This window comes from Hirundo rustica, chromosome 6, assembly GCF_015227805.2.
Source record: "Hirundo rustica isolate bHirRus1 chromosome 6, bHirRus1.pri.v3, whole genome shotgun sequence".
In the NCBI taxonomy this organism is placed as follows: domain Eukaryota; kingdom Metazoa; phylum Chordata; class Aves; order Passeriformes; family Hirundinidae; genus Hirundo; species Hirundo rustica.
Window position 1 is genome coordinate 27,742,036 of NC_053455.1, and position 14,980 is coordinate 27,757,015.

The following is a 14,980-nucleotide window of genomic DNA, read 5'->3' on the forward strand; positions in this document are numbered from 1 at the left end:
GATTATCCATATTAAGTATTTTGTACCTTCTTTTTCTCTCCCCTTGACAGATGATTAGAAATCCTTGGAGTTGATGGGGAGTGTAAGCAAAGAAATTGCAAACACAAACTTTGAGGATTTCAATAAAGAACTTCAGAGAAAATGTTTTAAACTTTTTTTTCCTTTCCTCGTGTAAATTTTTGACAAGTTGTAGACTTCAGGGAACTCTTTCTTTCTTTCTGGCAAGACTTTTGCCTTTGTGTCTGAAATGTACCATTTGCTCTCCTGAAAACTTCTGCATATTTTACCTAATGTTGTTAAGTGAATGATCTGAAGACTAGAGGGAATGTCAGAACAAAGTGCTTAGAAATACCAAGCAAAACAAGGAGTTCTTTTTGGGCAAAGCCTGTATGAAAAAGCAATTTAAAGGTGTCATACCCCCTATGTCTATATGGTCAAAGCTGTATGCACACATGCAACATTGATTTGTGACACTCTGATTGTGCTCTGTTTTGTCGTACTGCTTATCTTTTAAGTTTATGATGTGGAGAACTATTGCAAAAAGGATGTCTCACGTGACTTAATTACTTTCTTAGACGGTGTTGGAATATTTTTAACTGTGGTGCTATCCTTTTCTTCCAGGATGGTGAACACACATAGAAGATTATCAGAACTCTGTAGTATTTGCATTTGGTTTGAAAGCTTGTGAGAGTGCTCATCATGGAGAAACAGCAGATTGTCTTGGCTAGCCGGGATGGTGGGACTGTGTCTGGTGCAGCGCGTGCTTTCTTTGTCATATTGAAACAGCAGCAGGGAGATGGAAAAGCTGACCAAGGAATCCTGGTAGCAAACCGTGATGCTTGTGCTCTCGCCAGCAGTGTATTGAGTCCAGTCAAACCCAGAGTCAAGACCTGCCTCCCAGCTGACTGTGTCTCAGGGGGCATCACTGTCACCCTAGAAAACAACAGCATGTGGATGGAATTCTACCATTGCAACACAGAGATGATCCTGACGAAGCAGGGGAGGCGAATGTTTCCATATTGCCGATACTGGATTACAGGGCTGAATTCCAGTCAGAAGTACATCCTAGTCATGGACATATCTCCTGTGGACAATCTCCGTTACAAATGGAATGGCCGTTGGTGGGAGCCCAGTGGGAGGGCAGAGCCACATGTTCTAGGACGAGTGTTTATTCATCCAGAATCCCCTTCCACTGGCCAGTTCTGGATGCATCAGCCGGTGTCCTTCTACAGACTTAAACTCACCAACAATACCCTGGACCAGGAGGGTCACATAATCCTGCATTCTATGCACCGATACCTGCCGCGACTTCACTTGGTGCCTGCAAACAAAGCCACGGAAGTCATTCAGCTTAATGGCCCCGATGTCCATACATTTACCTTTCCACAGACTGAATTCTTCGCGGTCACAGCCTACCAGAACATCCAGATTACCCAGCTGAAAATAGATTACAATCCTTTTGCTAAAGGGTTCAGAGATGATGGGCTGAATAGTCGACCTCAGCGTGATGCGAAACAGAACAGCAACTTAGAATTGGAAGGAGGTGATGTTCTTAGCAGTCCTGACATTTGTGGTCACCCTGCTGAAGTTGATCCATTAGATGTGCATCAGAGAAGTTTAGATTCTTCTTTCATTGGTCAAAACTCATCAGACACTGGGCTGGATAAAGAGCCCCTTAATGCAGAAGGAGACTTCTTGGGTCTCCTGGAGAGTGACCTGCCTTCAGGTGTTATGCCAAAGCTAAAACAAGAAGTCTCTGAAAGGTGGGTTAACACTGCATTTTCAGTACAACCGGTGGTTAAGTGGGATATTTTGTAAATAAATAACAGGATGCTCAGTGTAGAGGTTTACAGCTAAAGGATTGAGTCCTGTTGAGCCCTAACACTTCAGCTAAACTATGGCACCAAGTGCCACATCCAGTCTTTCTTTAAACACAGCCAGGGATGGTGACAAAGGTTGCATGACCTGAAATGGTAGAACAGTTAATATTACTAGCAGCTTTTCTTTGCTCAGTCATATATCAGTCTTGACTTTCTCAGGTGTCTGGGGAATGCAAGAGTTCACTATTATTTTCTGTGTTGCTTTAGCTCCCATGGTTGAGAAGCATTGGGGGATTTCTCTTAACCCTTTTAGCATTTTAGAAGGCTAATTTTTTTTTTTTTTTCCCAGAGTTTTGGGCAGAGCACATTGCAGTCCTCAAAACACTGCCTTTGCTTTTAGGGTTGCTCACCACATTGACATGCTGTCTAGCTATAGCTTCAGTTTTCATTCCTGAAAGTGAATGGCATGTGGGTATTTAGATTGCATATGTGTAGGGATTGCTGCAAGGCAGTTGTAATTGGCAGCAAGCCACTGTTTTGTCAATAACTGCTTGGTGTGAATTCTTTTATTACACAAAGAAGCGTGAGGTAGCCTGCCTGTTGGTAGTCAGTTGCCTCATATTTGCTGTGAGTTAAGGGAAGTACTTCAGAACAACTTGGTTTTTCTAAAGCAAGCCTGGCAAAACCTATTATTTTACTGCATTTTTACTTGGTTTTGAAAATCCAAGCAATAGAATGGGTCAGACTTGGTGAATAGTTAATGTTCATGTAGAGAAGCTTTGAGAAAAAATTATTTTAAAAAACATAGTGGTTTCTTTTCTGCCATGTTGCTTCATGTCAATTTGTTAATACCACGCTTAATCTGCCAAAGATTTAGTGACAAAAGCAACTTTTCATAGACCAGAACACAATAAAATCACAACTGCAGAATATCAGGATGATGTTAATGGTGAAATTAGAGGTCAGTTCTGATCGGAGGAGAGTTACATTTATGATGTTGTTATACAAAGGCTGTATTACTCTACAGCTGTATTACACAAAGGCTGTATTACTATATAACTGTAGTGTGTTTTTACAGAGGACAGAGGTTTCCTCAGTTGTTTTTTTGCCTTGCAGGAGGGATCTCCTTGCCTTTTGAGTAACTGAAAAAACTTCAAATTACAAAGTTATTCATACTTTGACACTTCATTGAGTTTATTTGTAATAATTCTTAAAGAGTCCTAGAATTGTTTTGAGTTCTAGAGTGCAGTATTCTCATGTGTTGTCAGTGTATTAGAAAGAAGGTCTTCACTTTGTTTTCAAAAACCATTGTTCTAACTCATCTTAAATACTGAGAATAAACCGATTACAGAAAGGATGGATTTTTTTAGTTCTTAAGAGCATGGAGAAGAGTTTAGATAACTTTGCATATTGGAAGTAAGACTGCAAAAGGTGTTTTTGTTGGCTGGCTTGGACGCACCTGTCACTTGATGAATAAATGTTACCACTGTCCTAGAAATACTTTCAAGCATTGACCAGCTTTTTGTTGTGTTTTTGTAACCTGTGGGAAAAGTCAAATTCTTTACTTGGAAAGAGAAAATTGATCTTACCCAAGAAATGGCAAAACTATCTTTGTAAGTGCTGGAGTTTTTCAGAACATTAGTTCTCCTTTCTTCTGATCTGTTCAGAAAACAGTGTTTTAATGCCATACAGTTGAGTTTAGAAGTATGTCAACCTTTCAAGGCCAGCACTGAGAGTGTGACATTCTTCTTTATTAAACCAAATAATTTACATTAATTTACATTAAACATTAATATTTACACATTAAAATTTACATATTAATGAAGACTCAGCAGGTTTGATTTTTTTTTTTCTTTTTTTTTCTTTTTTTTTCTTAAGTGGTGGGTGCTTGATAGGCACTAACTTTCTTTTAGTCAGAGTTGTGATTTCTGCTGAGCTTAGATTTGAGTGAGAAGCAAGTTGGGAACTGTTACCTATCAGATAATCCTCTGCAAAAGAAGTGGAGTTCCTAGTGCTGTTGAGAGTGGTACTCCCCGCTGATACTCAGTTCTTCTGACATTTTTGATAAGAGAACCATGTAAAAGTTTGCATATACCTAAGAGTAATTTTAATCCTGAGTTATTAGAGGACTTCAGAAATAAAGGACTGTTTTCTTTATCCAGGGTACTATGTGGGTTTTTTCCTTCTGCTTCTGTGGTCTGATAGTATGTTTAGTTTAACTAGGTGTGTTGTAAAGAAAATAAATGTTCAAGTTGTGGATACTTTGGTAGAAATGCTTACTCCTGGATATACCCAGATGCTTAGGCCATGGAAGGTACCACAAACAAACTTTACTGTTTCTTAACTCTTGCAGGCTAATTAATGTACTCTTTCTCCTTTCCGAGGTCTTTTGAATTTCCTCCTTCAAAAATAAAAAGTCTGTGGGACTTTCAATGCTCCATTAGTCTTGTTATTCTAATTTAGTTGTCTTGTGTCTAATTTAGTTTTGTCTTGTGTTTAGTCTTGACAGTTTGAGGTTTTTTTCTTTCTTGGCTTTCTTTTGGGGGAGAAAGGCAAGTGATTATCCTTCAAACCTCTGCCATAGATTGCTAGATTAATTCCACAAGAAATCAGATTCCTCCTCCCCAGTATTTTAAAATTATCTACCAAAAAAACCCCAAAACTTTGTGCTTTCAAAAAATGATGAGCTTGATGGTTTTTAATTTGGAAAATGCCAAAATGGTGGTCTCTCTGCTTTTGTTGTTACATTGCAAGGGTGCCAAATGCATTACTTGGGCTATAAGAAATGAAATTGCTTCAGTGCTAAAAAGCAACTTTATTATTCTTTGAGAAGTTGGTTATTGTATCTGAATTTAAAACCGGCATTTTGTGCAAACCCGTTATCTTCGCATACATACATGTGCCTGGGTCATACATCACTCGTGTCGCCGCCTGGCTTGTGGTTGCATTATGCAGAATAAAACAATATTTGTGCCTAGAAGTTTCAGTTTTACAGCAGGGCTTTTTAAGTTGGGATACTGTCAGATCCCAGTTCGAAAGGTAATCCTTAACTTAACACGTATACACCTTGCAATAGATAAAGGAAAGAAATCTAGAGAAGTCCAGGCTTTACTGGGCTTCCAACTGGAAACGGTAAAACTCAGAGGAGAAATTTATTCCTGGCCTGTGAGTTTGCTAGGGTTTTTTGCCTCTTGATTTTCAAGAACTTTAAAGCAGCAGAGCAGATGAGTCTTAATAATATTCATATTAATTGTGCGTGAGCTGTACTTACTCAGCCTCTTACCTTAATATTGTGGCAGGATTTTCAGCTGCCATTAACTGATAAGTAGTCTGCATTTCTTTCACAGTAAACTCACTGACCGAGAGGGGCTTTTTAATCTTACATTTCATATTATTAAGTAAGTGAAAGTTAGAAAATTTCTAATAGAAAACTCACTGTCCAGAGAAAACAGGAGACAAAATAGGACTGGTATTCCTGTCTCCTGCTGCCTGCCATTCCCTCCGGAGTCAGCTTAGTTAAGCTTAGTGCTGGCTACTTAGTGTCTTATGAGTTGCAACAAGTTTTCTAGATAGCGTCTTTCGTTCTTTAGAATTTTATATGCTAATATATTAAATTTATATCTTGATTGTCAGCTCCCTGTTTTAATACCGCAGTGTTTCTTCATGAGGGGAATGCTCCCAGCTCCATGTTGTGATTTCTTGTGTGTCCCAGCTCTTCTCCCTTAAGTCTGTGTCAGTCTACACAAGAAAGGAATCAGCTTCTTCCTCACTACTTTTTCCCTTTCTCAAACCCAGCTGTAGGTTCAGCTGGGCTTAGCACTGCTTTAAAGGTGTAGGGATGGATAATATTAACGATAAAATAGACACACTTCCAGTATATGTAAAGCAATATTCGCTCTCTATATACTATATTAGTACTACAAATTTGTTAAATTTTACTTGAAATTGTCATTATTAACAAATAATTTTAATAACACCAAGTTGGCAATAATAATTTAATATAATTAAATTCTATGTGGTGTATAGTATAGTAAGTATAAAGGTATTATTGGAATACAATGTGATATGTTGAGTAAATAAGTTCTGACATTTTTTTGAGTTTTATTCTGGATATGAGTTTCTGGCTTCATACCTTAGTAGTTTTCTCTTATGACAAGGAGCCAGGTTCTGATACACTAAAGAAAACTGATGACTGTAGTTCTTTGACTGATGTGTCTGGCCCTCAAAGAAGCCTGTTATGAGCTGCCTGTACGTCTTCAGTATCTAATGCATGGTATTTTGAATTCTGGTTAGGTTAGGACTCAGACCTAGCAGAAAATGCAGCAGGGTTCAGTAGGATATTAGTATTCTGTAAGTGTTCAAAAAACAGTTGAATTTAGGATTTGTCTGTGTGTGGCTTCAGGGTGCATTAACTAAAATTTTGGTGCTTTAAGTGTTCTTACTTGCAAGCACAATGGCTTTAGGGTCTTAACGAGATACAGCAAACTAAGGCCACTTCTGAGCGTTTCAAATATGACAGTTTAGCATAAGTTCATGCTGACTAAAAGAGGAAAAAGTGCAAATGTCACCCTGATATTAGTAGGGAAGGAATTTGTGCTGCTGCCTTCAGATAAGAAGTTGGATTGTTCTTAATAATGGCAATTTCTTGGGGTTCCTTGAGTGCTTCTAAAAATGGAAGCTTGTAAATGACAGCTTATTTAGCAGACTTATGTCTGGGAGCATTTTAGAAGCTTTTTACAATATAGCCAAGAGTTACGGGAGATGGTGGAGTTTTGGTAAAGGAGATTTGATTTGATGAAGTTCTTACATTGTATTTTGGTTTTGTCCCCTCTCTCCCGCCCCAGTCCCATTGCTAGCAGTTACGAAAGCAATTCCTGTGTGGCATCTCCGTTGGACCCAAATGGCCACTTCAACGTAGTTATTAAAGAGGAGCCAGTAGATGACTATGACTACGAGTCAAATATTTGCACACAAGGAATAACTGTGAAACAGGAGGACACAGATGAAGAAACGGACGAATTTTCCAACACTGAGGAGGATGATCCCGTTGTACAAAAACACCTAATGAGACGCTGTGAAGGAGATGAAATTGATGGAGAATTCAGGTCTAGGAAGCATACGCTAGCCAGGTCTTCTTCAGGTGTTGCCAAAGCAAAAATGTTAAAACTGGACAGTGGTAAGATGCCTGTGGTCTATTTGGAACCTTGTGCAGTCACAAAGAGCACAGTGAAGATATCTGAGCTGCCGCAGACCATGCTTTCCTCTTGCAAGAAGGATAAATCCCCTTTGGGTGCAGTCCTGGATTCCTTGCCTGTATATTTTGAAAATCACAAAGACTCTTGCTCAGGCACAGCCACTATTCCTGAGGAGTTAGTTATGAAGAAAGCATCTCCTGAGAGTAAAATTTCACAGAAATACTGTTCAATCGGAGAGGCCCAGTGGGCTCTTTCCAAATCACCTAATTTTAATCTCAGGGGCTCAGTAAGTTGTGACTTTCCAGATAAAGAGGTCTGTGGCAGAAAAAGATCTGGTGTACTGAAGAACCCTGCGTCCCTCAAAGGCTCTGGTAACAATCAGAGCACCCTATCATCAGTTTCAAATAAAAGAGGAAGGCCCCGGAAACTGAAAATTTCCAGGGCTGGTCGACCACCTAAAGGTATAGGGAAAAATGTAGTAGCAAGCAAGAACGCTTCTCTGGGGCCTGGGAATATCCTTCCAGATGTTAAACCGGACCTTGAAGATGTTGATGGTGTTCTTTTTGTGTCCTTTGCATCAAAGGTAAAACCTCATTGTTGTGAAGTGAAATCCAAAAAGCTTTTAAAGCCTTCGTGCTTACGAGCTGAAGTTATTATTTTCTTTTAAATTGAGTTTGGAGTTTTGTGGCCTCTTTCCAAATCTCTTATTATTTTGACCCTGTGTTATTCATAGCATGGTCTCACTTCTTGCAGCTTAAGAAAGAAGTAGGGGGATCTAGAGTTCTGTATAAAAGCATGCATGCTTGTTTATGAAACTGTCATGTTTTGAATGATATGGTGATATTTGATGTGGCCTACTTTGCATCTAAGTGTTTTAAGGTATCTTGACTTACTCAAGGCTCTTCATGTGTGTAGGAAGCTCTTGACATTAACACTGTTGATAGAGCTGGTGGAGAAGAGTCACAGAACCTTCAGGCTCCCCTGTTGTCTACAAGTGATCCAGGTACATTTTTTTTCTGTTTATTTTTCTTTTGTTTGTTTGTTTGTTTGTGAGTGGCTTTTCCCTGCAATACGGGAATTTGTAAAGACACTCAAAAAATTAATAATTAACTCAGCTTTTTTGCATGGCAAATATTTTTTATATTTTTTATGTTCTCTTATTTTTTGAGTAGATTGTCAAGCAAGAATACAAGTGCTGGAAAAAGAGTTGATGGAAGAGCTGAAGACCTTGAGGCATAAACAAGTCATACATCCTAGCCTTCAGGAAGGTAAGTGGTACTGTACATACTGATGCACTTGGTTGATCATTACACTTAGTCATACTCAACTAATAATTTCCTACTGGTGCCAGTACTGTGTATGCCTAACACAGCTGGGACGTTTTCATCCGCAACACATTTTTGATGCAAACTAGAAAATATGGAGGTGGCAAAAGGTGACTCCTGAATCTCCCAACAGGAGTCTGCATTTTGTGTGCCTCATGCAGAAGTTTCTGAGCCTTCCAACAGTGCCTGTTTTGTAATGACCTAAACCTGGTTGAAAGCAGAGTTGGTTTTACTCCTTCATAAAAGTAGGCATTTCCTGGCGAGTAGAAGAGCTAGAGATGCAGCAAGACTTAACCAAGACTACATTTCTGTGATTTGAGGCGTTATTTGAGTGCCTGTTCATCTGGTTCACCAGCCATGTAAAAGGGCCAAGCAACATACTTGTAGTTTGTGATCTTCTGTTTATATATAATGTTATCCTGAGGTAGATGGAGGAAAGCCAAGGATCCACAGAGTGGAACTTAATGTTCTCTCTTCTGATGATGTTGAAAGACGTCAACAGTAGTAGTCCTGAGACCAATGACATTAATGTGGGCATTCGGAGCAAGTGATGAAATTATTGATACACTTGGAAACCTTGTACTTCATACTCCTGAGGTTCCGGCCCCGAATGTTTCAAAGGCATAACTGTAATACAGTTGGGACTGCTGCTCCAATTACTGATCTTGACTCTGATATGAGCTGTTCTGGGCCCTCACAGAGCTCCTCTGGTGAAGAATATTGGATTATCTTGAATGGTTTATGCGTGGTGTATGATGAGAACCAGCAATAGTAACCCATTTTAGGATTTTATTGTGGACCTCCTAGGTGTTACCTTTACCCCAAAAAAGTATCTTAAAATTACAGCTTGTTGGCAACTGTGTGATACATTGGCAACTACAGCACTTGTGAGGGCTGTTTTACTCTTGACGTGATCTTGCAACAGGGAACATGTAGAACCCGCATGCTTTTTCTCCAGATGAAATGTGAGGTGCCTTCTGAAGGGTTTTGAGCAGTTCACAGGTTCTACAAAATGGACAAGAAATGCCAAGCATTAGGCTAAGATAAAGATGTCTGAAAACTTTTGATGTTTTTGAGCGGTAATGACCATCATTTCCAGTGTTGGGTGGTAATTTCCTGAGCCTGTTAAATAGTGAAATTGCAATTCAGCAATGATGGAGACGAACCACAGCTTCTAATTTTTAGAGGGAAAAGAAGGTACAGGAAAACTATTTGCAGCAAGAGCATTATGACAATAAATGCAGTCTGATTTGGCTATGAAGTGAACTACAATATGAATACTTTTATTGTTAGACTTCAGCTGCTGCATGTGAACAAGGAACCAGACTTTCTCCAGATTACCTTCATGTTCCAAATAATTACAGATCTCTTGCCTTGCAGACTTGAGATCCTGGAAGGAACAGACATAGCAGTTTTGATGTTAACTCTGGTTTTGATTCTCAACAGTATAGTTGAGAAGTTTATTTTTGAGATTCACTGATGAAATGTTGAAGCTGTACCTGAACCCTGCAATTTCTCTTGATCTGTGAAGTTAATAACAGGGTGCTGGAGGCTGTCTAGATTTTAGAGGTGCCAGAATTGCAGGAATATGCTTCAGAAAGAGGGGAATCCAACTTAAGTGTGTTAAAAGGAAAGCTGCTGGAGCACTGCAAAGCTGTGGGATGGTGGTTTTATCTGTACTAATTTGAATCCCTGACTATGTTCTTGAAAATTGGAGGCACTGTTGTCATGTTTCATATTTCAGATTAATTGGCTGCAGCCGATGGAGAGGAGAAAGTTCTTATAGTTCTTCATTGCTACTGTTTGCTTACAGCAACTGAAATTCAGCAATGCTCTAGAAATTACAGAAATTTTTAAAACTGATAGGTCACCTGTTGTGCATGGGGATATCTTTATTGACTTTACTGTTACCATTTGTTCTCCCGTGGCTGCCTGCAGTCATTCCATGTTGCACTTCTTGGGTTTTGTCTTGGATGTTTTTTACTTCATGATCCTAAACTGAAAAAATAGGTTCTGTGCATGTGTGATGTTCTTATTTTTGTTTGAGTGTAAAACAAATATAGGCTTGTTTTTGCAGGTGATAGGAAGGAGTGTAAAGAAAAATAAACTCTGTACTCTTTCCATTTTATTTGAATAGCAAAAAAAAAAGGGACGGCATCTTGACATTTGTCAATTGACATGTTTTTATACAAAACACCAGATGGACTTGCTTCTTGGTTTCCCTATGTAGATATGAAAATTACATCTCGCTAGACTGTCTGTGATAACAGTATTTGTTTAAATAATCATGCCTGAGATTTGTTTCATGTCAATTGTTTTCAGGCTGCTAGTAAACTGGTCACTGTGTTTCCACTTGTGAACATAAATGTGTATGGCCAGCACAAGATTTCTACTGTATGTGCAAATACGACTTTGTTTCTAGAGCCTTGTCAAGTTGTACATTTTCAGTTTCAAGGTGCATACATTTCATGTATTTATTTCAAACTTGTGGGCAACAGGAGCAACATTTCTAAGTTTCTGTAGCTAAAAATCAAAACTAGAAGTTCTCAGCTCCCAGCTGTGAGGTGAATTTGATTGACAATGATTTCTTGAATTCTGTGTAACAATATTTTCTGAAAAGGTGCAATATCAATTTTCCTAGCTTTTACTTTTTTCAGCACTTCTATATCTATATTTGTTCTGCTATTGACAAAAATAGTTTGGTTACCAAGTAAATCTTTCATTTTGAGTATTGGGGATTTTTAATGAAGGAGCATTAATGAAGGAACCACAAATGCACTTCAGTGCTTTTAACAACACAAGTTGTTTAGTTTCTGTATAGCCATTTTCCTCCCTGCTTCAGGACCGAATGAGTCCTGAAATTGCTGTCTGAACTCATATTTATATTAGAACAGTCAAAGAAACACACACGCATTCTTCACAGCTAAAATGTGGGTTTTTGTCTCTTATTGCTGGTTGAAGCTCATGTATGTGTGATATATGTTCTTACACAAGTTAAGCTCAGTACAAAAAGGGATGTGTAAGTACTGCTGGCAGGCTTGATAACATAGGGATATGAAATGTCAGTCAGCTGAGTTGGGTTCAGAGAGTAACTCTAGCCTCCAAAGACGTAAATGGTGCTGACTTATTCAGAAAAACAGACAAAAGGTTTTATCATGAGGTTTATTACAACACTGGCACAGTGGTTAATAAATTTCTGTAAAAACGTCAGTAGCAATCAAAAAAACTGTGAAAAGTTATTCAGATTTTTTCTCAAATTACCATTGCGTAAAATGCTCTTTAATTTATACCTGCTATAAATCCAGTGTAAGTAACTGTTATGGCACTAATGCTTTTCTCAAATCTCTTAAAATGTTGGGGGAATGCCAGAAAAGCCCATGGTAACGGATTGCTTTTTCTTTTGGTGAATATCTTGTTTTTCTCTTTCTTAACATCTTGCTGCATTGAGACATTTACTGTTATTTGTTTCTTGTAGTGGGACTGAAGTTGAATTCTGTGGACCCAACAATGAGCATTGACTTGAAATATTTGGGTGTGCAACTTCCTCTTTCCTACTCAAATTATTCTCTGTGGAGCTATCCGGGTACCAACCCCAATTCTCCAGGTGGGTAGAATATGAACTTGCTGTAATCTCAAGTGTCACCTTTTTATTATCAATGATGTCCTGGTTTAGGGCAAATTTGGGAGAAGTCCTCCAAATAGGGTCCCTCTGGGAAGCAAACCCAAATGGCCCCTCCTGCAACCAGTCCGGGAAGGAAATTCCTGAGAGAAAAGTGGAAAAAGCTATTTATTTAACAAAGTGCCCACAAGCATAAAGAATGAATAATATGAAACAGTAAAACCTTTTGTTGTTCGGAAATGAGATGGCGAATTCAGAAAGTCCTTGCCATGGGTAGCTCAGCTCTCTCAGTCTCTTATCAGTTCCTCTGGAGGTCCAGGCCCCAGTTGGCCCCAGTTGTGAGCTCCTGGTGCTCCTCTGGGTTTTTCAGTCCAGGGCAAGTTTAAACAGTCCCAAAAAAAAGGAAAAAAAAAAAAATAGTCCAGAGAGCTTCTCTGCCACAGCTGGCTAAAAACAAACGAAAAGCAGAGAGATCTCTGTCCCACAGTCTGTCCAAGCCTCAGACAAACACAGTCCCAGGGAAAGAATGTGCATGAGTTAGGCAATTTTCTCCAAAACAAACTCCGCGCTGCTTCTTTCCCCTCTTTGCTCTCAGAACCAGTCTTAAAGGTACAGAACTCAATATACAGCACAAACAGAACAGACGATTGGGGATGCAAGCATCATAAAGTCATCCTAGGACAAATGAGAAGGAGACAATGGCTATTTAGTTCAACTTGGTATCTAAAGAGATTAAAATGATACTAAAATGACAAAATAGGAGAACTTTTTAGATAGTTTTGTGCTCCTTTGGGCAAGGAGTCCTGAGTAATTGTGGCTGGATTATTTTGAGGGTTCCCATGTTGTGATAGTTGTGATCCAGTAATAGTATCTCTGTATTTTATACTGACCTCTCAGATTGCTCAGAAAAAGCTTAGGCAATCTGAATTTGCCTGATGTTGCTCACATACCAAACAAAAACAAAAAGTTGTCTTTCACAGAGCTTAGTATCAGAATTTTCCAGAAGAAGACCTTGAGATGCCGCATCAGTTACAGGGGGCTACCCTATAACTTCATGATAACTATTTATTACAAAAGTTGTGACTAATTGTTCTTTCTTAAACTTGCTTGGTATCCAAACATTCTGTGATTGTGGTTCTCATACTGTTGGTAGATACTGTTCTTAATAGTGAACTGGACAGAAAAATTATGGCTTATCTTATATGCTTATCTGTCCTGCTTAGCTGATTCTTCCTCTGTAATATTCTGATTATTTATGTCTGTCTTAATCTACTGCTTTTAGGATCTGGTAGAAGCAGACGTTGAATTTCAGATTGTTAACGCTTGCAGGAGAGGAGGATTCAATTCAGAAGACCTCAGTCAGCTTGGTGTCCAATGCAAATATTTCTAGCCTAAGAATATGTTAAAAGGCCACACAGATCCCTGTTAGTAGTTTTACATTGCATTTTAGCTCCCACAGTTGGTGCATAACTTGACAGAGGTGTAACTGTTTGCCTTTTGCGATTATTCACTGGCTGTGCCTGTAATAGATACTCATCTGAATTTGACAGAACAGCAAACATTAAATGAAGTTTTTGCAGGTGTTATCAAAGTCATTGACCCAATGGAGGGGAGAGGAGAGGATCAAATTACTCTTCTTGCTGAGTGAGGCTGCTGTATGAGCTCAAAACCTGCTTCTTCCATTTTAGCCTACTAATTAGTTGATCCACCCATTAGACTTTTGGAGCCAACTGCATTTGCACATTGCTAAGGAAACTAAAACAGAAAATAAAGGAAACACTTTTTGTGTGGGATAGCACATGCTTGGCCATAGAGCAAAAAACTCTGCAGGAAGCTTGGCCTTCTTGTTAAGTATTCTATTAATTAAAAATAAAATAGTAAAAATCAGGTAGTTTCAAATCTTTTCATTTTGCTACTATTCACCTGTCCCTGAAAAGGAATAAGCAGAGCTTGCGAACACAGTGATACAGTTTAACTTGGTTCATAAACTGAGGCTAGCTTTCTTGTTTTCCAGATACTGGATTTCCCTTTGTTTCCAGGACAGGAAAAACAAATGATTTCACAAAAATCAAAGGCTGGCGAGGGAAGCTTCATGGTGCTTCTAGAAATGAAGGTAAAAAAAAAAGTAAAAAGTGAGAGATTAACATACGTATTTCCAACATGTGGCCATTTTCTTGACCTTCCATAGACATTGCAATTTTGGTATTTGGGTGTGTCTACATGAGAGATGTATTTTTTTATATTGGGACTGTTAAAATTAAAGAATTTTTTAGTACTGGTTCCATAGTCAGAATGGAGATTAATGAGGGAAGAGAGAAACTGAGTAAAATAAAAATACGGTTCTGTTCTGCACAGAAGACTCGAGTGAAAATCAAAGCTGTAATAGTTTTGGTTTTGTTTTTGAGTTCATATGGAAGTATGGTAAATCCAGAATTCTGTTGCCTCAGGGACCCTAATGAACCTGAGTAATTTTCATTTATATTGGTGTATTTTTAACTCCAGTTAGAGCAGGTATGTATGCCTCACATATTTGATTACTTTCCCATACCTCAAATGGATTGTTGAAATTTGTCAATATTTTACTTTAGATTAAACATTTATATTGTACCTTCTGCATTTCTGTAGTGTTGTGTTGAAATATTCCAGATGCATTGTACTGTACCGGGTAGGCCAGGTGTTTAGGACAAATAAAGCGAGAGTGGAGGCACAGAAGGCCTGTAGTGGTTTTGTGAATGAATGCTGCGTGGGGTCTGGCTGAGCTGGAATTCATTTTCTCCACAGCAGCTCTCACAGTGCTGTGCTGTGCACTGGCAGCTGGAAAGGTGTTGGTAACACATCAGTGTTTTGGCTACTGCTGAGCAGTGCTCACATTCCCCCCTCAGCAGTAGCCAGTGGGTGGACATGATCTTTGGAGGGGACATTTATTGCTTATGATGTTTGTTTTCTGGAGTAACTGCTACTTGTTCTGAACCCATGCTTCCCAAGAAGTGCCTGTACGTCGCCTGATGATGGGATGTAGAG

The 14,980-nt window shown here is 38.9% G+C and overlaps 1 protein-coding gene across 5 annotated transcripts in view; it reads left to right on the top strand.

Annotated features, from left to right (window-relative positions):
- Positions 1-14,980, top strand: part of MGA (MAX dimerization protein MGA) — a 52,799-nt gene that overhangs the window by 3,923 nt on the left and 33,896 nt on the right. For all 5 annotated transcript variants that reach the window (XM_040065947.1, XM_040065949.2, XM_040065948.1 and 2 more), the window contains exons 2-7: positions 622-1,763; positions 6,665-7,598; positions 7,931-8,018; positions 8,188-8,283; positions 11,816-11,944; positions 13,974-14,072. In XM_040065947.1, coding sequence (XP_039921881.1) covers positions 700-1,763; positions 6,665-7,598; positions 7,931-8,018; positions 8,188-8,283; positions 11,816-11,944; positions 13,974-14,072 — 2,410 coding nt within the window. In that variant the 5' untranslated portion in view covers positions 622-699. The remainder of the gene's footprint in view (positions 1-621; positions 1,764-6,664; positions 7,599-7,930; positions 8,019-8,187; positions 8,284-11,815; positions 11,945-13,973; positions 14,073-14,980) is intronic.